We start from the raw sequence: 26,349 nt of genomic DNA on the forward strand, positions 1-26,349 counted from the left end.
GCACACACGTGCTCTGCTCTGCAATCAGAGCCCCTCACTATCCCCCTCCCTTCTCTTGCACACCCAGAGCGCGCACACACGTGCTCTGCTCTGCAATCAGAGCCCCTCACTATCCCCCTCCCTTCTCTTGCACACCCAGAGCGCGCACACACGTGCTCTGCTCTGCAATCAGAGCCCCTCACTATCCCCCTCCCTTCTCTTGCACACCCAGAGCGCGCACACACGTGCTCTGCTCTGCAATCAGAGCCCCTCACTATCCCCCTCCCTTCTCTTGCACACCCAGAGCGCGCACACACGTGCTCTGCTCTGCAATCAGAGCCCCTCACTATCCCCCTCCCTTCTCTTGCACACCCAGAGCGCGCACACACGTGCTCTGCTCTGCTATCAGAGCTCCTCACTTTCCCCCTCCCTTCTCTTGCACACCCAGAGCGCGCACACACGTGCTCTGCTCTGCTATCAGAGCCCCTCACTATCCCCCTCCCTTCTCTTGCACACCCAGAGCGCGCACACACGTGCTCTGCTCTGCAATCAGAGCCCCTCACTATCCCCCTCCCTTCTCTTGCACACCCAGAGCGCACACACACGTGCTCTGCTCTGCAATCAGAGCTCCTCACTATCCCCCTCCCTTCTCTTGCACACCCAGAGCGCGCACACACGTGCTCTGCTCCGCTATCAGAGCCCCTCACTATCCCCCTCCCTTCTCTTGCACACCCAGAGCGCGCACACACGTGCTCTGCTCTGCAATCAGAGCCCCTCACTATCCCCCTCCCTTCTCTTGCACACCCAGAGCGCGCACACACGTGCTCTGCTCTGCAATCAGAGCCCCTCACTATCCCCCTCCCTTCTCTTGCACACCCAGAGCGCGCACACACGTGCTCTGTTCTGCAATCAGAGCCCCTCACTATCCCCCTCCCTTCTCTTGCACACCCAGAGCGCGCACACACGTGCTCTGCTCTGCAATCAGAGCCCCTCACTATCCCCCTCCCTTCTCTTGCACACCCAGAGCGCGCACACACGTGCTCTGCTCTGCAATCAGAGCCCCTCACTATCCCCCTCCCTTCTCTTGCACACCCAGAGCGCGCACACACGTGCTCTGCTCTGCAATCAGAGCCCCTCACTATCCCCCTCCCTTCTCTTGCACACCCAGAGCGCGCACACACGTGCTCTGCTCTGCAATCAGAGCCCCTCACTACCTCCCCCAGCCCTGCGCTTGGCCCAGGCAGCCGGTGCCCTGCGGGCGGCCGCTTCCCGGAGGTCCCTTGGCGGGTGGCGCGGCCCAGCCTGCAGCACTGGGAGGGAGGGAAGGGAAGGAGGGAGGGAGGCAGGCGAGACCCGCCCAGCCCCGGCCGCTCACCGCCTGCATTGGCTGCGGCTGCTGTTGGCCGTGGAGCGCCCTGCTCCGCTCTGCTGCTCCGGGGCACGCGGCAGGCAGGTACCGCCCGGCTCATCCCCATCCCCGCCACACGGGCGGCGGCTCCTCTCCCGTCTCCCCCGCCCCTCCCTTCACCACCGAGACCCGCTGCCTGAGCCATGTCGGCGAGAGGTGAGTCTCCGCCCGGCTGCAAGCGCCCTCCCCGCCGGGGCTCGGGCGAGGGAAACGGAGGGAGCCGTGGTGGGGGTGCGGGGCGGCGATCGGCGTTTCCTTCGCCCGCCCCGGAGGCAATGCAACCCGGAGCCCGTTGCCGTGTTCCGTGCAGCCCCCCCCCCGCCCCCGGCCAGAAACTTGGCTGCAGATTTGCTCTGTGAGATGCTGCTGATTGCATAGGCTTTGCTTGACCTTGGTGGTTTGTGTTTCTTTGCTCTGTACACGAGTGCCCTGCTCACCCCATTCAGCCAGTGTGTGTGTGTGTGTGTGTGTGTGTTTGGAGGGGGGGGGGGTCCTCTACCAGGCTGTTGAACTGTCTCTAGAGACTGTTAAAGGTGAGACGAGGAGAAATTGTTTTTGGCTTCTCCCTGCCTGGTACCATTTTGCAGCTCCGGGATGGAAATATTCCAGAGCTCGATGCAGCAAGATTTAAAGCTGCAGAGCAGCCTTTAAAAATAGACAGAGCTATACACCTGTACGGCTGTATTAGTGAGACCTTTTGTTAGCCCTGATTTGTATTTTTTTTTTGTTTTTAACAATTTAAAAGCTAGAAGCATAAAATAATAGGACTAGGAGGATAGTGTGCAAGGAGGATCAATTGTTAAATGTTTCCTTTTTAAAGATGAATATATTTATCGGGAGAAAAGGAAGATGATGCTGAGTGTGGTTTTATAGTCAATCAGAACTCAGTGGGTACTGTTATTAATGACATATTAACAGCTCGGCCATTGCCTGACTACTGAACAGTGATGCTGAGCATGGGTTGCTCTATGCAGTTTTTAATGACAATAACAGCATATTAACGCTTTTTATAGAAATGTGCACGAGCTCTAAAAGGAGCATTTTAAAGTTTTAGACCAAATGTGCATGATTTCTAATGGCAGTAGGCTTAAATTTGAGGCTCTTCCTTGTCTGTGTGTAAAGTCTGACTCCACATTTCTTTTGCAATGAGCAACTCTGCCCTGATTAAATGCAGAACGTTGCTGCTTCCAATTTGAAAGTTGATGCAGGCATGGCTATCTGGAGTTTGGTGCTTTGATTTTGTTTGGTTAAAATTAGTGCCCGCTGAAGAATGGGGGGAATGAAAGCAGAAACTTAAGGATCTGAATCACATCACAACAAACAAAAGATATTAATGATCTTCTCTTTTGCCTGGGGAAAAAAAGAAAATCTTAATGATAGATAAGTAAAATGTTAGTTTAAAAATGCATCCCAAATAGCTCATTACATTTAAAAAAAAATTGTGAAACCATGAAGATGTGGTTAACAAACCAAGAAACTTCATGATTATTGTGATGCATCTCATGTCCCTGTCCCCAGCTTTCGCCTAGATCTTTGTTTTTTGTCATCTTTCGTGGTGTTATGTATAGAGTAGCCTCTAATCTGCAAGCTACTTTGCAAGGAGTGTATTGACTTTAATGGATCTCTATGCAGTTGTAAGGATCCACATGAAACAGCTTAGAGGATCGGGGCCAGAGGTTGTAAACTCTTTGTGGCAGGGACCATGTCTCTTATATGGCTGTAAAGATAAGGGCACTGCATGCCATCTTTGATATAAATATAAATGGTACTGGCTAAAAATAATCACGGTGTATGGTGAAACCCTTAGTTCAGGAAGTATGAAAACATGTAGCCCCTTGAAGTGCCCATTTTTAATGGTCTCTAATTCTAATGAATTCCAGTTTCTGTGGTTGGAAGTTTGAAAAAATATTCTCATTGGGGAAAATTCGGGTCTTAAAGTCCTGAAAACAAGGATGCGGGTGGGAGGGGCAATAGGATTTGAGAATTGCTTGAAGGAAGTTTGCAACACCAGCTCTGTGGTGGCTCCATGAGCACTAGCATGTGGAGGGTTGGGGGAGATGGATTACAACTGAATAGATCCCCTGGCCATTTCCCCCTCTGCCATCCTGCGTACCCTGTGGAAAGAGGCATAACATATGTGGACACTACAGCAGCCTTGATGCTGCCTAAGACTGCTGGTAAGGAAAGACTTTGACATCCCGGAAGGGGGAGATGCGCCTAGTGACTTGGCTGGGGGGCCAGCTGATAAAGAGGGAGCACACTGAGTTCAGAGAGAGAGAGTGGCAACAGAGCATGCAGCAAGTAGCTGAAGTAAGCCTCGGACCTGGAAAGAGCTGATTTCCCAGAGCAGCAAGGAGGAGGTGCCACCTGTGGTGAGTGGACCCTGTGATATGCAGCATGATATAAGGAGGCAATGTAATGCTGGTGGTGCTGGCTTTCAGAGGAGAAGCTAAACTGTGGTGGTGACCACGTGAGGTCATTAAAGATCCTGCAGCACTCTCTGTAATCTGTTAATGGTACTATTTTGGCCAAATGCCACATTAGGTGTTGTATTAATGTAGATAGACTATATGGACTAAAGATGTTAACAAGACCCAGTCACTGTCCAACTTTGAACAAGGTTCGGGGTTTGGTATACAGAGACCTCAGCCTGCTTAGTACCCTGGCAAACACACCATTAAAAATCACTCTAACCTTTTATTAAAGATACAGAAAAAAAGGAACAACAGGTAAAGCATTTGAAGTGTAAATTAAGGCTTTTATTTTAATACTATCCCAAGTTTCCTTTCCCTTTCATTGGAGAGAGTTTTTAGAAGGGAAAAAACCCTTGTTTGATAGTCTCTTTGATGGTATCAAAGATGGTAATAAGTGTCCTCTTTTTGGAAAAGAGAAGAAGTTAGTAGAGATGGGCTGGAGCTGTTGTTGTTAAAATCTGATCCCGTTTCATCCCAGGTAGTGTTTGGGATTCAGCTGGAGTCAGCAGAGATGGCAGTGTCATCTGGGTCCCTCTCTCTGGCCCTTGTCTGATTAGGACATCTCTCAGGATCAGCATGTCGAGGTGTGAGGTCCCAGGAGATGATGGGGATGGCAGCCATGCTGGTGCAGCTTGCCTCAATAGCCAGTTTTTCTCCTCAAAGTCTCTTCCTTTCACAAAGGGAATTGTGGGTTGAATAGCCCATCCCCTCATAATTTTGCCCACCAAGGCTCGTTTCCAACATACCAACATTTGTTTTTCTGATTTCTGGTTCCACACTTTGCTCGTTTACTCAGCATGATCTTACCACAGTCTTAGAATTATATCAGTAATCCTTTTTGTTTGCACTAATTCAGTCTTTCTGTCTCCCTTTTATTCCTTTTCCCATCAGGTTATAGGTTATTGTGACATTGTATGAACTTTCAGGTTCGATTTACAATTGAGCTCACAATTAGTGTCAATTTGTAGGCCCAGTTATTGCAACAGTAACTAGAGTGAAAATTTCCAAAAACTTGGGCATGCACAAATAGCCATTTGGAAAGCCACCAAGTGGGAGCTGAACACATTGGGGATTTTCTGATCTACTGATCGGTTGTGCCGACGTGGACTGAGAGCTCTGTAGCTGGAATAGCATGATGGCGTGGGATTTGCAGGTGTGCTATGGGTATGTAAACGGTATTTTCAGAAGAGCCATGGGGCCATCAAGGGTCCTGAGGCAATATGCATTGGCGTCAATGGGAGCTCTTCCATTGATTTTTAGTGGCCATTGGTTCAGGCCACTAAAGGTGCTCAAAAGTTGGTATTGTCAGAGGTACTGATGAAAGTGATCACACATCAGCCTCTCATTGGTAGCTCTGCCATTTTGTGTACTCTGGTAACAGGCAATACACAGAGTAAACTCCCCCCTCCCTCCCTCTCTCCAACACACAAGCAAGACAGGATTCACTGTAGGTTTTTAGAAGAGCCCATAGAGGTAGAAAATGTAGTTATTCCATGAATAGGAGGAAGTGGATAGGATTGAGCCCATAGAGGTAGAAAATGTAGTTATTCCATGAATAGTATAGCTATATGTGATGTAAAGTAGAAGTTCATGGCGGCAGTGGCTGGATACCCAGCATAAATCCACAACTCCTGCATCTTGTCATCTTCCACAGCAGTTACCTGATTTTCAGCCTGAGTTCTCAGTCTTTGTGTTATGTTGGTAGAGAGGGTTTGTGAGCACTTGCCCAGCAGCTCATTCTTGAGGAAGATAATTGCAGATTCTGGGGCTGTGTAAATGAGCTTCCCCTTGCTCATCTCCTCTGTTCTGACATATCCCCCATCACCCACACCTACCCCATCCCTTCCCCAAGTCCTCTGCAGAGCATCCAAAGGAGGCCCTTTGAAAATTCCCCTGCACGTTTCTAGCTACCTAAAATTACCTCTGCAGTTTCAGGACCTGTTCCAAAGCCCATTGGAGTCAATGGAAGGACTCCCATTGATTTCAATGAGTATTGAATCAGGCTGTCAGTTTGAAAAGATATTAACTTCTTATCCTAAACTCTTTTATGTAGTGTTGCTGTGCACGGTTCAAGAGCTGCTGTGTTTGGCCCCATACGTGATTGCCTTTCAGTTGTGAAGTTATCCCTGTATACTCTTTTCCTATCTCACAAGTGTACTGCGGGGGTTAATTGTTTGCAAAGAGCTTGAACATCATTGGATGAAAAATGTTATATTACTGCAAAGTATCATCTTATGACCTACTTGTGCATATTATCTCAAATTGCTTGAAGCATGTCAAAAACACTTTTTCTCCTGGAGGTCTGAATCCATGGAAAGTTTAAGTTTTACAAAGAGACTGGGTTTTCTGGTGGTGGATTTAGTTATGCTAGAGGAAAAAAGTGTGACAGATGTACAGGTCTGTCTATCTGTTTCCTTTCCCATGGTCAAATAATGCAGATATTTTACCAACCTTTCAAAAAAGATTCCAAGAGGGTCAGCATGAGCCATTTTCAGCGCCAAAGGTAGCTTGTTCAGAAAGAGGAATACACCTAAAACCAAACTGTGATCATTAGCTATGTCTCCTTAACGAGCATAGCATCACAACAAAAGTAATTGTTGATAGAACCTGAGAAGTGGTATAGAAGTATTTTCTACATATAACATCAATTGGTTGTACTATGTCTGAGAATGGGTGTTACACAGAATACAATTATGATGGCTAGCTTGGTATTCCATAATCCATGAGTGAAGTAATGGAATTGCTTAGCTTGAAATAACAAGCAATGGACCGTAATATAAAGTGTATTTAAATATTTGATTTAATGACATGCCGATAGAGCACTTTCCCCTTGAATTATTTTTTCCTTGAGTCTCAGAGCCAGAGAATTCCTAGCTTCTAGTCCTGTGCTGAGACCACTAGTCTACACTCTTATAAGCTGATAATTGAATTTCCCCCTTAGGATGAAGTAAGGCATAACTTACTCTGCTGTTTCTCCCAAGTATCATTTCTTATTTTATATATTCATGCTGCACATCACTTGCTTCTTCTTTCCAGTACATGTGGATTTCTGCTGAGGTAAACACTGAAGATCTTTTGGTGAGAAATGGAAAAATCCTGTGCTGGCTCCTATTTATGATAAAAACGAATTTTATCCTCATTTTCTCAAGCTTTAAGACCCGCTCTATCAGCTGCAAACAAGTGTGTGTGTGTGTGTGTGTGTGTATATATACACACTTCTGCTGGCATCACTTTGATTGATGTACATGTTGACCCGCACAAACCTAGTTGCTGGGCTTTCCACAGACTCTTTTTTTCTCGGTTTGTCATTGTCTCAACAGTATTGCGTATGCCTAGTATTGAATCAGCCGTCCAGCAGGCGGTAATGTGGTCTTCCACACCCAAGACTTCCAATCTAGATGGTAATGTCTTTCTGTCTGTCAGAGGTATTTTTCTCTTCAGCCTAATCACAGCCATCTCTGATAGACATTGCTCTAGAAGCAATGCATGGCTTAACCATTGATTGACTGTCATTTACATGGAATCCTGAGGCTGGGAAACTGTGTGTGGTGGTGGGAAAAGTATACAATTCAAGAATGATGGAATGTATGAAATATACTCCCAAATCCAGTGCTTAAAGTGCAGAGTGAAAAAAAATTGGAGGGTCTGTTCTAAGTTGGGAGCAGCATCTTTGTAAGACATTGTTGAAAGCGCATCCCTCAGTTACCCAGCTTGTTTTTTAAATTTTCTTTTTGCTGAGTCTGTGATCTCTTGCAGCCCCCCACCTTGCACCACACATTCTTTAAGCACTTCCCAAATTAAAATAACTTCTAATTATCTGGTCTCTATAAGAGGAATGGCAATCAAATTCTGAAGCTGGGGGTTGCTGATGTTACCCACATTGTGCTACGAAGCTGATGGAGAAACAAAGCGGAACTGTTCAAGACCTGTTGAGAGATAGGGTTGAGTGTCTCACTTCAAATTCCCTCCATTTTCCCATCCCTGCTCCCAAGTTTACAGCCTCCCATTCTCAAGGTATCCCTCATACTCACCATCCTCTGATGAAGAGGAATAGACTGGACTTGTTAGTGCCCGACTTCTGTTAATCAGTTGAGGCCGCTGGAGGGGTTGCTGTTGAGTCATACAACACACTCCTTCCTCTTTGGCTTCCAATATCTGATAATATAATCTCCATAGCACCCTCGGCCTCTGCAAGCCGAGGGAGTGAGAGCATCCACCTAAAACTGCACCTGAGTCTCCCAGAGTGCTAATGCTAAGCCATCTGTTTAAATAATAATGCCTTCCCCTTGTGTAGGACAGATGGGAGCATGGAAGGTGCAAGCTACTTTCCTTCAGTCCCCTCCCTTGTTCCCAAGGCAGGGGTGGCCATCCATGGTTGCAGTTCTTGCCCTTCCTTGCTAGCCCTTGGATGTTGCCCATGCCTCTCAGACTCCCCACATAAGGCAGGAGGAGATGGGGTCCTCTCTTTCTTCCTCCTCCATGGAGCAGAGAGCAAGCTGCACCCTCCTCAGGGGTAGTGTGGCAGTTGCACTGTCCCTGTGCTCTGAAAGCTCTGAGACATGCATCCTAGGGCCTCTCCTGGGACCATGCCGCTCTGCTGTGCCCTGACACAGACTTGTGCCTTACCGGCCCAGTCTGACCCTGAACATTTTTAGAGCACTTTATATCTTCAGAGTGCTTCACAAACATTAGCTTTATAATGAGCTCCTGTGATGGATTATTTTATTTAATTAATAAAAGCTAGTTAGAATTTTGAGGAGCTGATAATTTTGAAGGCATAGGTGAGACCCAGGTCCTCCAAGCTGAATTAAATTTGCATGTTCTTTTGAGTAAGCACACTGCTGAAAAGGTTTTAGGGGGATTTGATGTCTCAGGGGATATGGATCCCTTGAAGTTCATTGTTCCAGTTCACATTCAGCCTATGTGGAACATCAGTCTTTGTCCAATTCCTAGTAGACCAGGGTCCATGCTAGTGAACAAAAGGACTTTAATTTCCTGTGGTGTCAGTCTGGCCCTTCCCATGAGCTGGATGCCCTAGGTAGACCTTGGGGTGATTCCAGCCTCAAAGTGTCTCAATGTTTTATGTTCATTAACCTGACAGATACATACACAAATGGTTTAAGCCTAATTTTTACAGCATATCTTGTGCCCTGTCTTGCTCTAGAAGTATAACTATAGAACCATAGAAATCATAAATAGAAAAGTCCTGGTAGATTATTTGATCCATCTCCCTACCTTTTCAGGAGAGTTCCTTAATGTATATTTTAGGGTAGTCTCTCTCAAACTGGGGTCCCAGTACCCCTGGGGGTCTGCAAAGGTACTCCAGGGGGTCTGTGGGCTCTGCTGATCAACTCTTCCCCCTCCCTCCCAGTGCCTCCTGCACACCACTGAACAGCTATTCAGTGGTGTGCAGGAGGTGCTGGGAGGGAGGAGAGGAGCGGATCGGGGACAGGGCGGAAAGACGAGGGGTAGGGGCCAGGCCTTGGGGGAAGGGGTGGAGTGGGAGTGGGGTCTGGGGCTGAGCAGATGGCTTGGTGGGGGGGAGGGGGTGGCACAAAAATGTTTAAAATCAAAATGGCGGTCCTTGGGTTGCTAAAGTTTGAGAACTGCTGTTTTAAGGCATTTGTCTAGTCTAGGTTCAAATGCCCCACGTGATGGATTTCCACCACTTTCCTTGGGAAAATGTTCTGCAGCCTAATAGAGCTCACTGTAAGGGTTGTTTTGTTTTGTTTTTTTCAAACAATCATACTAAATATCTCCATATTAATTTCACACTGTAATCCCCTGGTTAGCTAATTCCTGCCTATCCTTTGCGTTTACTCTGTCCAAAAACTTGTAGTCAATTATCCTTTTCCCCTCCCTGATCTTGAACTCATAGAAGTCAATAGATTCAGGATCAGGTCCTGTGTTGTCACTTAGGCAAATTATGCACTCTGGGAACTGATCCTTCCAGCCATTTAAAATTCTGGTGGAATATTTGTTTTGATAGGGAAGAAGAATGAATTACTGATCTATTAGACTTTAAAATTAATATTTCTCTTGGGTTGCTCTTTTGTTTAACCTCCTCCTGCCCCTTCAGATTGATTGCATGTTCTTTTGAGGTTAATGAAAATTAGTCCCAAATGAATGGAAAAAGTGGTATAGAGGCAAATGGCAACAATAAGAGGAAACTGGGACAATGAAGTAAAATCTATTTTAGATGTACAGCTTTGAATAGATTTGCACACAAGGAAAATAAGAATCAGCTTAGGAATGGAAAGGCAGGCAAAATTGCTTTTAGAAGTTGAGTGAAAAATGCCAAAAGCTAGCATTTGGCTTAAAATCTCTCAAATCAATCTTCCTGGGATTTGTCTTCTCAATTGTTTTGCTTGTAATGGATTTGAAATGAATCAGCACTTCATTTCGAATCCTATCTGTAAATAATTGAAAATGGAAACCAGTTCTCCTCAATTCTCATAATTTCTTAATTGCCCCTTAATTATGCAGTTTGAAGGCAGACACTCATAATGGAAGGCAGAGTTGTGTTTGTAAAATCCTGGGACCAGTCCTTGGTGCTTAATATTTTATCATTTTGTGTGTTTTAGCTGGGATGCCTTTCCAGGCAGCTGAACATCATAGTTAAAAACCAAGCCAAACCACCCAGTCTGTAGCAAGTATTTAACCATGATTGTTGCATGCCTTAAAGAAGGAATTTGCTCATCCTTAGATGATTTAGTGCAATTAAAGGTCCCAGTTCTGCAAACTCTACTGAACATTGTGTTTACTATGGTGAACAGTCCCATTTGCTTGAATAAGGAACTAAGTATTTTGCAGGATTAGGTGTAAAGATTGGACCAAATGGATGAAATACAGTAATGCGTTCCTACTACAACAAACTGGGAACCCTGTTTTATCCCTTCACCCTTCAGAAGCTAGATAGCGCAGATTTCTAGAGTTATGCCATTGGACCAGTTTGTGTTCAATATTAATCACATGACCTTAGAGTCCTGTAGCTTCACTACAACTACAAGAGATCATATGCATTTTGCCTTTGCTGGAAATTACGTACTTTTTTTTTTTTTGAGATTTCCACTTTAGTAGAGGATCTGTTGACGTGAATGTAAAAAAGACTGAAGTGCTAAGGTACCATAGCCTTTTGTGAGACTGCTATGCTTCTACCACCAGAAGGAGAGGTGGTGGGATCTCCCTTCTTATTTATATTGTTGCTCTAGGAGATGGGCTGTAGGGATATCTGTACCATACAACTGTGATTCACTGAGGAGGTATTGCTGTAGGAAGTAAAGAAAATAGCATTTCAGCAGATGATAAAGGCACAGGGAAACTAGACAAACTTTTTCAGTTCCCATTTCAAGGAAGGTAGTGTGACAAAGTTCCTCCTCCTACCTTGGTGGGTCTTGCACTTATTGGCGGATTTGCTCCCCTTGGAGCTTCACAGCAGCCCTCAGTTTGGCCATTTTCATGAACCCACAGTCCAGGACAACAACTCCTGTGTCTGACCAGGAGTTGGGAGGATTTGGGGGGAACCCGGGCCCGCCCTCTACTCCGGGTTCCAGCCTAGGGCCCTGTGGTATGCAGCTGTTTAGAGTGCTTCCTGGAACAGCTGTGCAACAGCTACAACTCCCTGGGCTACTGCCCCATGGCCTCCTCCCAACACCATCTTTATCCTCACCATAGACCTTTCTCTTGGTGTCTGATGATGCTTGTACTTCTCAGTCCTCCAATAGTCCGTGATCTCACTCTTAGCTCCTAGTGCCTCTTGCTCCCAGCTCCTCACAGGCACACCACGAACTGAAGCGAGCTCCTTTTTAAAACCCAGGTGCCCTGATTAGTCTGCCTTAATTGATTCTAGCAGCTTCTTCATTGGCTGCAGGTGTTCTAATCAGCCTGTCTTAATTGACTCCAGAAGATTCCTGATTGTTCTGGAACCTTCCCTGTTACCTTACCCAGGGAAAAGGGACCTACTTAGCCTGGGGCTAATATGTCTGCCTTCTTTTACTCTCCTATAGCCATCTGGCCTGACCCTGTCACAGTAGAGAGAAACAAACTAGTAAACTGTGAGGTATTGATCCCTCAAAGAGCTTAAACATGTGCTTAATTCTCATTAGAGTCAATTAGATTTAAGCACATGCTTAAAACATTCTGCCAAATCAGGGCCTGAGTGAATAATGTTAATCTGTAGTGAGAACATTCTTTATTAAACTAAACAGTATATTGGAGTGCATGCTACTTTTCACATGCCAACTCTTGTAGAGTTTCTTTTGTTTCATGCTCTTCAACTTTCCCTTGGTATCGCACTGGCATACCATTTAGAAGTGATCCTTCTTTAGAGTATGTCAAAGGACATGAGTAGTTTTAATCACAATATGCACAAAGGTCAGTAGCAAAACTTGCTCTCTGGTTATAAGATAAGGAGTTTAATTTTGCTGCTTTCTTACAGATGAAGAAAGAGAACCCGTTTGCAAAAATCACAGGCAAATGACACTGTATAGCCATAAAACTGGATACTTTTTAATTCAAGGTGGCGAATTAATGTCAATTTTTCCAATATATTGGTGGTGTTTATGACTTACTTTTCTATATTCGGGACCTTTAATCATTTTAAGTATGTCATCATTTTGATTTCTTCCAGTGGGAGTTCTGTATGAATAAGGGTGGTAGGATTTGGCTCAATAAAACGACTCTGCTATAATTACTCTTACTGTGAAGCTGATTTTTATTGCCATCATATCAGGCTGTTACATAGCTCCAGTGATCAAGACAGAAGTCAGCAAAACCACTGTTCAAACGGCGGTTTTCCTTTAATTAGTGAGGAAAGGTTCCACTCTATTTTTGGCATTGAAAAGTCCAGGAGCAGTCTCCAGCCAAGTTAGAAAAAGAGCTGAATCCTGATTAACTATCAAAGGCTTCAGTGGAGGAGAAATCTAAGCTAGTGCTGTGAAAATCGCTTACAGGAGCTCTTATTCTTCCCAGGTCTTCTTGCACTGAAGGTGTAAAAGAGCATATGCCAAACTATTTACTTCAACATTGTTAGTTTTGCACTTTGGTTGGTTAGCTTCAGAAGAACTCCTGATGCGTGTAAGGTCTCTGCAGTGTGAGTAAGATTCATAGAACTGGGGTGCAAAGAAAGAAGAGACCACTTTAGGGCCTGCCACTTCTCCACTGAAGGCCATGATACATGATCCCGTTGAGTTCAATAGGAGCATGATTGGCTCCATGTTCAATAAGATAATATGTAAAATGAAGGTTACTTAAAACTAGGCTTATGAAAACACATAGCAGGGTTGAGAGGCATGAAAGCCAGAGGGAGAAAAACCCTTCCTGCCTTGGTTATGTGGGAGGAAAACTCTGAAGTTTGCTTCCCTGATTGGTCCACTGGAACTCCAGATGCATTGTACGAACCTTCATAGTCAATTGTTGATGACTGATCCAGAGGATGCTCGTCTATTACAGCCCATTCAGAACTGTCTCCTCTTTTGCTCAAGCTGTAGAGACTCATGTTTATAGCTTTGGAGATCCGTAGCTTGATTCCTGGTGTGTCAACCAAAATGGTGGCTGTCACAGATGTCTCTTGTAAATCTAAATAATTAAAGCCAGCAATCTCCTTAAAGTTAGATTGAGTGTGGATGGAAATCAAGCCAAACAAACCTCAAATCGTAATGTTTTCATGCCTGTTAAAGAAATCTGATGTACTGTTGAAGTGTACCAATTTCACGGCTACAGGGCTTCCTTGACTCCTTTATTCCAGTTCTTCAGCCACGTGCATGTGTGAAAGTGCAATGTTACCATGTGTGTCTGTGTTCAGAGAGTTGTTCTTCCTGGGAGGAACATTGGCAAAATATTTAGGTCCAATTCTTGTATTCAGAATGTAATTTTACACTGTCTGTGGGAAAGCAACACTTGCATTTGGACATTAATATACATGGAGGTCTGGCAAAAGAAGAGAGAGGATTGAAGAATGTTAAGTGGAAGGTGAACTGGATCTTACCAATATGTGAAATCAAATGGGTTATGTTTTCTTTAATTTAAACTAATCCAACCAGTAGAATTACTATCCCCATAAAAGAAATCTATAAATGTCTCTGCTGTTTTTTAACGATGAATAGAAGCATAACAGTGATTGGACCTCATTGAAACTGTGCTCAGTTTGACCTCTTGTCATATTGTTACCTGTTAATATTTTTGTTAATATTCCTTTCATGAGTAAAAATACAGGCATTCAGTGCATATTAGGGGGTGTGTGTGTGTGTGTGTGTGTGTGTGTGTGTGTGTGTGTGTGTGTGTGTGTGTGAGAGAGAGAGAGAGACGGGGAACAGAGCGAGGTGGGGAGGGAAGAGTTCTTTTCTGCTACAGAATAGTTTTTTTATTGTAATCGGAATTTTAACAATTTAAACAAGACAAGCTATTTTTTAAAAAAAGGTTGCGTGTAAAAATGTATTCTGAGAAGACAATAAGAATAATAAGTAATGTCGTTATTCAAGGCTGAATATTTATAGTGGTTTGGACATCTGAGACAATCCAGAACTGCTGGGGCTTTGATTTCTGAAGAAGAGTTATAAAATTTCAGTCATAGTTGAATTGACAGGTGCTAAGAACAAAAAACGTGCCCTATTTTGTTCCTAAAATACTGGATAAAGCTAGAATTGAGAAAACAATTTGATTAGGATTTAGGGACTGTTGTAACAAGATACGGAAGTAACCTCAGTCCTAAAAATGTTGAAACTTTTTTTCTCTTTTCTATTACCAGCTGTTTTGATATTTGAGCTAAACAAGAGAGGATGTATTATGTATGTACAAATGATGCACATTAGGAGTTTCACATCTTAGACCCATAACCTTTCTGGATAAATAGATGATGTATTTCTGCAAAAAATAAGCTTTTAAAAAAAAGTTAAGCCTATCTGACATGATAGCCTTTTTATCTGTCTGATAATGGCGTATTAAAATTATAAGTAATTAATATCAGTTCATATACTTTAGCTGCCATAATAGCATTATAATATTTCTTTACATTGATACAGTGTAGTTATGAGAATTTTAATGATGAGGTCATTTATTGTAGAGTAGTGTGACATTTTTGTCTTCCCTCAAACAAAACAGTTTTGATCACACTTTTCTTTTTAAAATTTTATTATTTCTGGAGAGGAAGAACAGGAGACCAGTAACTCAAAACATCATCAACTAGTTTAATTTTTAAAATAATCTTGCACAGTCAAGAATCTTATCTGATATTTCTGGGCCAATTCTGTTCTGAGTTCCACCAGGATTAATCTAGAGTAACTTCGCTGGCTGTGATGGAGTTACTCTAAATCATCACTGATTTAACTCAAAATAGACTTTGGCCTTACCTCTGTAAGATAGATGCACAAAGTTAATATTGATCTAACTTTCACAGTAGCAACTGGAGAGTCATGATTTATTTGCACAGTTTTTTTTAAAACTAGAGCTGGGTGAAATTTTTCAGTGGAAAAATATATGAATTTATGAATTCATATTGGTTTAGCTAAATTGTTCATCTTGGAAAAAAACAAAAATTCCATAAAAGTTACAACATTTTCAAAGTGAAACACTTCAATGTTCTGAGTTGAAATGTTTTTGTTTTGGAATTTTCCTTCAATTTTATTTTTAAAAATACAAAAACGTTAAACAAAAATATTCACAGAATCTAAACAAAACATTTTTTTTACCCTAAACAAATTATTTTTCAACTCATTGATTCATTGAAAATTCTGAATTTTTTTGTTCTTGGGTCAACCCAAACCTACTTGTTTCTTCACAAATGCCAGCAAACGCAAAAAACAAAAACCCCCCAACCCTCCCAAAACTAAAAAAACCCCCAAACTATTGTTCACACAGCTATTTTAAAACTCAAAGAAGCACATAAGTAAAAAGCCATTTGGCCTCTTTCTGGTGATAGGTTGGGATTTTCAAAAATTCCACAGGGACTTCAAGAGCACAAGTCCTGCTAACTTTCAATGGCCGCTTTGGTGCTTTTGAAGTTCCCACTGTTAAAACAGTTAAAACAGCCAAAACGTTGGCGTCACATGGTGGTCCGTGTTAGATTTCACTGTGGAGAACTGGAAAAGTGGAGTGGAAAGAGAAGGATTTCCTGTGTGTTTTCCTTATGCTATGCTCACAAAGTAACTCATCCTTACCTACCTTCTCCGCACCTAGATAGTGTGGTGATGAATGTTCAGAAATATCTGGGTAGATCTACCTGGAAGGAAGGTTGTGAGGGTAAATTAATGTTTCTGCAGATCTCTACAGTGTAAAGAACTATAAAAATGCTGTGTGTTGTTCTGTCCTTTTTCCTTACCTAGTACTATAAAGTACGCCGAGAGAGCTGAATTTTCCTTTGATAAGACCAGGTCTGTGTTTCAGATGATCAATCTCATTGAATTTGTCATGTTGAAGGTGTAGGTTTGGGAGGCTGTGTGGCTTGTTGGAAAAGCAACCCCCTAGAGACAGCTTTTGCAGATGCTGGAAGTTCACATTTTTCCTTTCTGCAAGACAAAAAAAGACCAAACAAACCAGTGCAGAAAGATGCATTTTATGCTCAGTGCATTAGCCCCACTCCATAGTTATCAGAAGGAAAAAGACTTTGTCCCCTAAGGGGGTTTATGAATTCCATCCATCTTGCTATTTATGATGCTCTGGAAGTATTTTCAGAAAATATTAGCACTGGTGCCAAAGGGGACCCTTTTATGGACTAACTCACTAGGCAGCAGGCTGAAACTAAGAAGCAGGAATCACAGTGAAGTAGTAACAAAAATTCCAAACCCTTTGTTGATTATATATAATAACTGGAATCTATCTATAGAAAATGATTGAAGAATGATAAACATGGGGAAGGAGATGTGTGTTGACTGCAAACATTTGAAAGATGGGTGAAGAAATCCTAAACTTATTCTCTGAACTTCTGAGAATGGGAGGAGTTTGTGTACATGTGAGAGAATAGCGGTAGAGAATTCATGGAATGGAGTCCAGAGGAGAAACCTATGTGTATATCTGAAATTTTCCACCAAATGTACAGGGCTTTGCATACTTTGACTAGATGTCCCTATTTTATAGGTACAGTCCCAATTCTGGGAGCTTTTTCTTATATAGGCACCTATTACCCCCCACCCGCTGTCCCAATATTTTACACTTGCTCTCTGGTCACCCTAACTTTGACAATAGTGAGTCTGATTCTGATCTCCCTTACACTGCTTTAAATTGGAAGTAACGTGTGTGTATCTGGATATCTGAGAGCAGTGAGAGTGAACAAGTAAGAGAAGGCTCTGAAGCAAAGTGAGGAGGGAAGGCATGTGAGTCCTTTTGGAAGCAGAGAGACAACCAAAATTGGTGTTGAATACAGAGGAGCTGCCCCGCACTAAGAGAGACAGGACTGGAGAGTATTTTGATAAGGACCAATATATCTAGCAAAAGGTGCTGTAATTTTCTGATTTTAAAAAAAAGTTAAAGTGTGTGTGGGTTGGTTTTGTTTTTTGTGTTGGCTTTTTTTTGGGGGGGGATGCCTTGAGATGTGTAATGATCTGTTCTGTTGCATTCTGGAGTAACTTCCCTTAGGAATCCTTGTTATGGCTTTAGGAAAAGAAATCTAATTTGTAAGTTTTTTTGGGGGGAAATGATTAAATCAGAATAAGATTGAGTGGCTCCAATGCTCATGGGCGTACTTCAATGCTAAGCAACACAATCTGTGCCTGTAATAGAGCTGGACTCACCCGGCGGCGCCTCCTGCTGGTTGTCTTTGGGAATTAGCTCATCAGCCTCTAGAGTGCCCTCTGCTGCCTGGTGATCCACCTTACCGCTGGCTCCAGTCCCTCCCAGGACCCAGTGCCTCCTCCCGCTTGGGTGCTGCCCCCCTGGCAGCAAATCCCAACGAGCCCTGAGGGTCTCCCCTCCCCAGGGAACCCCCACCCACTACCCCCACCTAACCTCAGTCTTGGCTATTGCCAGTCATCGCTTAGCTCCGCTCCCCAGGGCAGATTGCAGTGTATCAGCCACTAATCACAGGCAAGAGGGTTTGGACCTGCTGCCTCTGTTTACCCATGGGCTGCCCCCTTGCAACCCTGGTACCTAATAGGCCCTAATCTTGGCCTCACAGCCTGGGGGTTTCCAGTCCCAAGCTCCCCTGGCCTTTCCCCCTCAGCCTTGCCCCAATCTAGGTGTTCCCTCAGATTCCTGCAGCCAGGCCCTTCTTTCTCTGAACACCAGAGAGAGACTCTAGCTAAGCTTCAGCCTAGCCCCTTTATAGGCCCAGCTGCAGCCTGATTGGGCTGTGGCCATTTCCCCAATCAGTCTGGCTTTTTTTGCCCTTAGCCTGGCTCTCTCCTAAGGTTGGCTTTTAAGCCCCACAGGGCAGGAGTGGGTAACACCCCGCTACAGTGCCACTGCAGAAAAACTGAATGAAAATATCACTGCTGAATGCACGGTGAATTCCTCTCTAATAATGCTTTCGTTGCACCTCGAATCGAGTGCCAAAAAGGAATATTAAGACTTTTGTAATGAAATCTATTAGGTTTACTAAGGGGAACAGTATAAGCCCTGTCACTTGGGACATTTTAAAACTAGTCATCCGGAAGAAAATAGAAATCATGCTGCTGATGGTTTAGTTGGCTTTTCTTTTTCTTTACTTACCTTATATTGGACTTGGAGCCATGGCAGAGACACAGTGGTAGGAAGAGACCCGGGGGAGGGTACCTCCGAGAGCACTTCAGAGTGCCGGGCACTTTTGAATCTCCTAGAGCCTGGGGTCAGAGCCTGCTGGGGCTGGAAGGCCTGGGCTCCCATACCAACTGCTCCCGCTTCCCGTGAGGCATATGCCACATTCTAGTCTCACTCCCCCTCTGAGAAGAAGAAGAAAAGGACATTGCAACCTGAGGGGAAGCTAAACCCATCCAACAGTGAGGAATTGGACAGAAAGGCCTTCCTGCTGGGAGGTGATATACCTGGCCCTCTGAGGGCTTTATTGCACTTCCTTTAGGAAACTGAAGCTAAAAGCCTTCCTAAATAGAATATTTTCCTTTGTCAAATCTGCTTCGCGCTACAATCAATAGCTGTATGGTGGAGATACCAGAGCATAGTAGTCTAGAATACCGGAGGTCAGACAGACCCAGCAATTTGGTCTTTCCTGCTCTAAGCACTTGAGAAAATAATTCGCAGCAAATAAATAATTTTTAAATTTTTAAATAATTAAAAAAAATTATTTTTTATAGAAAATCTAACTTATTTCTTGATTGAAAAATGACCAGTTGGAAGTGACAGTAATGGGCAGAGAATACACTGAGGACAAATGGAGTCTTTCTGCAAATACCAGAGCTCTCTGAAAATGAGGTAGGCCATAATGGCTGAATGCTGCTATATTGGAGTAAATGTAGAGTAACTCCACTCAGGCCAAATCCAGAGAGCTGAAGTTGGACCTGTTAGTGTTAGGGTAATGATTTGGAGTACTGTGGGAGCTGGAATGGTGTGATAATTTCTCATGTGCTGTGCAGTTAGAGATAAGGGTTCAACTAGTTTGGCTACTCAGTTTTAACTTTTATTTTGCAGACTTTGCTTAAAATCTGTTAGTTTGCTGTATATGTATTCATTGGCACCGTGAGGGCCCCACCTAATTTGTGTGTGATTTTTATATAGCATTTTAAGGAGCAATAAATGTATATGGTTTTTAGTTGCATTTGTAGATTCACAAACCACACAGATCAAATATGCTTTAAGGGATGCAGGAAAAGCAATGTTACCCACAGGAGAAAAGAGCTGTGTATCCAAGTCCTTCACAGAGATAGTTAAGAATTCCCCATTTACAAATAGGGAAGCAGTGGAACAGCAGAGTTCAGTCGCTGATTTATGGTTACAGCTCAACTTAGTGCCCTAGATAAGAGTAGAACCCAGCTGTACTGATGCCCACTCACATGCCTCATCCAGCAGACCATGCAACATCTTCTCAGATGGTCATACACATTCTGGAACATAGGTTTGAATCTCTTTGCTATTTTTAGACCAAGGTGACTGTTGTATGTAAGTTCTCACATATGATTTACACAGGAGGGTGAGACAGAACTGGGAATTGAACCCACATCTTACGAATTCCAGTTCAGTGCCTTAACCAAAAGACCAGCTTTCCTCCCTCTATGTAACATGGGACAAATGCTGCTCTAAATGTCACTCCGGAGTAGCTTTGTGGGCTGCACTGAAGTCTGCTCCTTTTGCAGCACTGAGGGCACTATTGTCAATTTGCCAGTAACCTGAGGATTCCTACTAATTTGTCAGGTATTTATGTAGGGATTTTAATCAGCTACTGTATGATGTGGTTGGCTGCAGTTGATCACCGTTTCTGGAATCTCACTGCTATAACTGAGAGCAAGATTTGGCCCTGTATCTCCAAGTTTTATGCAGATGAAAAATCCATAAATCAGCCAGTAACACCACAACCTTCTGCCTTTCACTGATTTTTTGGAAAATAACCTCTGCTTTAAAAGTGCTTCTGAAGGCTGAAGAGAGCCATAAAGTTATTCAGTCACTTTATTTCCTATTTTCATTGTATTTGAGCCAATTGGAGTGAGTTCCAAAAGAGCAAGGCAGCTTGTAGCATTGCTCTGATGTATTGCACTGAATTCAGGTAACCCCCTAGCTTCTTATTTCTTTTCTTTTATTTAAGCAGAGATTTGGCAATCGCTGAATTCAAATTTGTCTGACATTTGGCCATCTGGAGCTGAGCACAGCTTTAGTCACATGCCTTAATTGTGTGTGTAAAATGGAGCAACATGGGAACGAGGGGCAAAATTAATCTCTGATGTAAATCTAGTGAAATCAGTGGAGTTACACTGGGGTAGAATTGAGGTTTTCAAGTATCAATTTGCTGTGCAGATTATTGGAGAAATCCTGTCTTGTTTTCTCAGCTATAAGGTAGCCTTGTGGTATAAGGATGGGACATTCTGTGTAATTTACCAGTAAAGTGAATGCAAATCGAAGTTTGGAAAGACTGCATGGTCTTTTCGATTGATCTGGTACTTGTCTGAAACTGGCTAAGTCATTGCCAGTGCTACATTGTTTGAAAGCTGAACCATCCGCAGTTAGAAGGAGTAAATTGCAATCACTCACACCCCTGCAGAAAAACCCACAGAGGGAGGTCTGTGCAGAACTCAGGGGATCTGCTAGAGGTACAGAGTGGGGTTAGCACCTTTTCAAAATGCAAAAACAGGACACATTCAGGAGCCCCATCCTCTCCATGGCACAGAGTGGCACCACAGGGAATCTGGGACAAATGCTGTCCTGGAGTCATTCAGCCTGGGAGCAGGACTTGACATGTACATTTTGGGACTGTCCTGCCCAATTAGGGATCGGTGGTCACCCTAGTACGGAGTCATTACCTGGAGGCCCTGTGCCTCTGTATTGCCTTGGGCCTCTCTGACGCCCTGATGCATGATTCCATTGGAGCCATACTGCCACAGCTTTCCCACCAGGGAGTCCGTATTGGAGATGACTCGCCAACATGGCAGAAACACTTTGTACAGAAGCAAATGCAGCCTCGTTAATTCTGGGCAGGGTTACGGCTAGTTGCGGGTGCAGAGGAATGGTGTGTGTTGATCCTTGGACTCTCAGAGGCTACAGAGGGTGGTGGTGTGGAAGCACCTGACAAACTCCCATGAGAAATGGGCATTCTGCTTGCTCAGTGGAATCTGAGCTGACAGCATCTTCCAGGATCCAGGCCTAAATGCAGAGCACACATTAGTCCTTGTGAGGCCCCCTGCCATTCCCACAGATGTGTAACCTGGTTCCCTTCTGTGGATTCCTTAGCAGTCCACAAGAAGTCTCTGCACCATCCACAACAAAGGCAGCACTGGGTGTAAATCTAAGGCATCATCTACATGATGCTTTTATCTGCACCAGAGGAGTGTAAATTTTAGTCTACACTAGCATGTTGCATGCTGACTGGCCTGTATGGACCCTCCTGGTGTGCTAAAAGTTCCACAGTACGTGCTAACATAGTATGGTTTGAAACAGGACAACATTAATGTGCACTAGGGAACTTTTAGTGTATGCCAGCAGGGCAGTTAGTATATATCGCATTAGCGTAGACTAAAATTTGCACTCCTCTTGTGTGGAATAAAGCACTGCGTAGACGAGCCCTCAGTCTCTAATCTCACTGATTTGAAAGAGGTTGTATTCCTCCCTCTTTAAACTATTTTCACATAGGATCCTGTGTTCTCGGTGACAAACTTTGTGGCTCAGGCCATCCCCATCTGCTACAGTGTGTTGCTTTTGTGACTCTTCCCCTCATGTAACAACTGGCCCTAGGAGTGGTCTCAGGTAGGGAAGAGAGAGAGCCTGGCATAGCCACACTGCAAAGTTAAGACAAAATAACTAATGGTGTGAAGTTAAAGCACATAAATTAAGGTGCTTTAAACCACTGTGTGGACACTGTTATTCAGAAGTAAAGTGTATTTAGTACACTGTAACTTAGTTCCCTTAACTTGCAGTTTAAACGGGTTTAATGTGCTTTAACTTTACACCCTCAGTTACTTTGTATTAACTTTCCTGAGGCCTGCTCTACATCTAACAATTAGACTGACCTAGCTCAGGGGCGGGCAAACTTTTTGGCCTGAGGGCCGCTTTGGGTTTCTGAAATAGTATGGAGGGCCGGTTAGGGGAGGCTGTGCCTCCCCAAACAGCCAGGCATGGCCCGTCCCCAGCCCACTATCCGACCCCCCTGCTTCTCGCCCCCTGATGGCCCTGCCAGGACTCCTGCCCCATCCAACTCCCCCTGTTCCCTGACGGCCCCACGGAGACCCCTGCCCCATTCGCCCCTCCCCGCTCTCAATCCCCTGACTGCCCTGGACCCCCCACCCTTAACTGCCCCCCACCGCCCCATCCAACCCCCCGTCCTTCCTGACTTCCCCCCCCCCGAACCCCTGCCCCATCCACCCCCCTGCTCCCTGTCCCCTGACCGCCCCGACCCCTATCCATGCCCCTGACCACCTTCTGAACTCCCCTGCCCTCTATCCAACACCTCCCTGCTCCCAGCCCCCTTACTGCGCTGCCTGGAGCACCGGTGGCTGGCAGCGCGGCTGCACCAGGACAGACAGCCGTGCCGCACAGCACAGAGCACCAGGTGAGGCCAGGCTCTGCAGCCCTGCCACCCAGAGCATTGCGCCGCACAGTGGCGTGGCTGCAGGGGAAGAGGGACAGCCTCCCGGGCCAGGAGCTCAGGGGCCGGGTAGGATGGTCCCACGGGCCGTAGTTTGCCCCACCTCTGACCTAGCTGCATCGTTCAGGTCTGGGCTGGTACAGTATAAGTAAGGGGAAGCTTCGAAGACAATGGGGTAAATTAGGCCAGTGTTTAGCCAGCAAAGTTGTTATTACTGGAGGTGATGGGTGAGCCAGGAAGAGCACAGCTTGAGTCTCCAATCCAAGGCGGCGTTTGAAGGGATGGTAGTTCGAAAACTCTCTTGTTACTTGTAACAGTTCCATCTGCAAATTGATAGATAAATGTGGAACCCGGCATCTTTATGAAGCAAAGTGCTCTCTCTAGAAAATACAGTGAGCACATAGAGAAAAGAGGATGCTTTACTTCGGACGCATTTATTTAGAATGCAAAGACAAGTTTTCTGCTTTTTGTCTGAAAAAATAAGGGGGCAATTTTACAGAGCTCCTTTTCAGAGTAGAGTGGCACTTTAAGAGCAGAGCATTTTCTCCTTATTTGAGTTTTGAGGTAATAGCTGATATACCGCAAAACCAAAGCGTAGGCTGAAGGGACAAACCATCGGTGGTGTATTTTTGAGGTTATGCTGTACTTTGTGGAAGTGTTGCCATGTCCTCCTTTATTAAAGGGTTAACCCAGGGGTTCTCAAACAGGGGGTCGTGAGGTTATTATGTGGGGGGTCGTGAGCTGTCAGCCTCCACCCCAACCCCGCTTTACCTCCAGCATTTATAATGGTGTTAAATATATTTAAAAATGTTTTTCATTTATAAGGGGGGGTCACACTCAGAGGCTTCCTATGTGAAAAGGGTCACCAGTACAAAAGTTTGAGAATCACTGTGTTAACCCCGCTTTATTTACTTTTCTATTATTTCCCCTGAGGTCAGTGCATTTCCAGGTTACAGTTCTAATGAGGCAGCATAGTTTTCTCTCCTCTAAAACCAAAGTAAATAAAGAACATCCAGGATCCTTCATTGCCTAAGTGTTGCTAGCACAATGATATATTGGCAGCTAACATTTGAAACTTGAAGCTAAAAAGAGTTCACCAGATGGGGTTTGAAGGTCATCCAAACACGACTTCAAACCTGCTCGATTCTGCTCTCTGGTGTGTATCATTGGTATATAGCTTACGACTGGCTAGGCTTTTATCATTTATCATTTCCCCCCCTCAGTTGATTGCCTTGTGCTCTGATTTCTGATGGAAGATGAGGGAAAGAAATGTACAGTGTTTCTCTTGCCCACTTATTTTTTTAGACAAAAAGCTGGAAACTTGTCTTTGCCTTCTAAATAAATGGGTCCAAAGTAAAGCACTCCCTTTCCTCTATGAGCTCACTGTATTTTCTAGTTCTTAGCTAGAGAGAGGCTTGCTTCATAAAGATGCTGTGGCAGATTGTCTTTCCATCTTTTCAGGAAGTAGGGACACTAAGCTGTGCTGACTGGGCTTATGGCAGTTTTCAAGGAAGCAAAAGCCTGGATTTATAATACAGAACGGTTCATTAGTACCTGTGTACCTCAGTGCAAAGAGTCTGTCAATATGTTTGCATTAGGGGTGTAATTCACCCCTTTGCACAGGGTTAGCCCAAGGGCTATGTATCACTTAAATCTTATTCTAAGCACTGCTAAACACACTGATAAATATGACCTGCTGTATATGGCCCCATTTTTAAAAATTATACAGTTTTCAATGACATCAAATGCAATCACTTTAGCCAGTTGTGCCCTGACATTGCATACAGTATTAGCCTCTACACTCATTGAAGTTTGGAATGTCATTAGGAGAGGATTGTTTCAGAAAAAAAATCCCAAAGGTTTATGGGATCATTCTGTACATAGAACCTTTGCATTTTTTCCAAACGATTGGTCATTACACAGCTGTGTAAGAACCCAAGAAAAATAGAATAATTCCTACTGTAAATAAATAAATCCTTTTGTCTGGATGGGTCATTTTTGGGCCAACTCTAGTGCTATTGTCAGAATGAGTAGCATTTCTCTGTCTGATTTCAGTGGAATCTAGTATTTAAGATACTAGTCAACATGACTAATAGTGTCAGAATCTGTCCCTTTATGCACAAAGAGCCAGGCATGGACATATCATCTTGTGTGGAGCATTTTGAAGTGGATAATCTGCATGCTAATCTGTCACAGTAACCTGAGGTTTCTGAAATGGCAACTGACTTGTTCCTTTGTGAATTCCTATGTAACGTATTTTGTTTCTAGGCAACTTCAGAGAGTCCAATTTTGCAGTATCACAATGTCACATTTTTATTTTTATTTTTCTTCACTGAAGCAATATATAACTGTTTCACTTCAGAGGCTTAATGCCTGAAAAATTTAAATGACAGATGTTAGTCATATTGCTTAATGTGTTATTTGAGGGCACTTAGATACTATGGTGATGAGTGCAGTATAAGAACCTGTGTAGAACAGAAAAGAGAACTTGTTTTCGTAAAGAAGGTTTAGTTTAATGAGGTTCTCCCTCACCTCATTTCTTCCCTCCTACCTCTTCCAGTTGGTGAAGTGGCCCTCTGATTTCTATTCTGTTTCAAAATGTATCTATTTCTCCTCTGAATGGACTTTAAAGATGCCCAGAAAATAACAAGGAAACATTGTTACATGGAAACAGCAGTACTTGCCAAATGCCCTTACTCACCAGGTTAAGATTGGCATTACGCATATTAAATCACTGAAAAGGTACCATTTTAGTTTATTGTATTTTTAGGTCTTCTGAAGTTGAAGCTATCCTAATCTTCCTTCAAGTAATGCAATAACAATGTACCATGCTGTGAAGTAATAGCTTCCATGGAACTCTGTTGGAGTATGAAGAAGGCTGGGGCCCATGTAAATGACTTTTCGGCGGGGAAATAATGTTGCCATTTGAATTATTGTCATGCCAAGGAACCACTGTCATGGATCCTGATCCCATTGTGCTAGGTGCTGTACAAACACAAACAAAAGGTGGAGTGAGAGCCTTCCTCAAGGAATTTACAAGTACAAGTACTAAGTACAAGTCAAGAGACAACAGATGGATACTGACAAAGTGGGGGAGTGCAAGGAAATGAGACAACCTCAGTCATCATGTTAGGAAGCTGTCTGCGCAAACCAGCAGTGTAACTGCTGTCAATTTTTTTTATAGGCATCATGCCAAAGGAGAGTTTTGAGCAGGACTTTAAAGGGGTGTAATGAGGTAGCTTTGTGGATGTTTACTGGGAGTGCCTCCCAAGCATGAGGAGCACGAAGGGAGAGAGCACAAAAGTACTTGTTTGAAAACATCACAAGTGGGAGATGGAGAC

The 26,349-nt window shown here is 44.0% G+C and overlaps 1 protein-coding gene across 3 annotated transcripts in view; it reads left to right on the top strand.

The window, feature by feature from the left end:
- Window positions 1-1,372: 1,372 nt before the first annotated feature.
- The window catches only part of ABLIM1 (actin binding LIM protein 1), a 323,364-nt gene continuing 298,387 nt past the window's right edge, over window positions 1,373-26,349 (top strand). For 2 of the 3 annotated variants that reach the window (XM_043518174.1, XM_043518176.1), the window contains exon 1: window positions 1,375-1,543. In XM_043518174.1, the coding sequence (XP_043374109.1) occupies window positions 1,531-1,543 (13 nt within the window). In that variant the 5' untranslated portion in view covers window positions 1,375-1,530. Of the gene's footprint in view, window positions 1,544-26,349 lie in introns of all 3 variants that reach the window. The other variant, XM_043518178.1, reaches the window with a different exon arrangement.

Source organism: Dermochelys coriacea, chromosome 7, assembly GCF_009764565.3.
Source record: "Dermochelys coriacea isolate rDerCor1 chromosome 7, rDerCor1.pri.v4, whole genome shotgun sequence".
NCBI classification, from domain to species: domain Eukaryota; kingdom Metazoa; phylum Chordata; order Testudines; family Dermochelyidae; genus Dermochelys; species Dermochelys coriacea.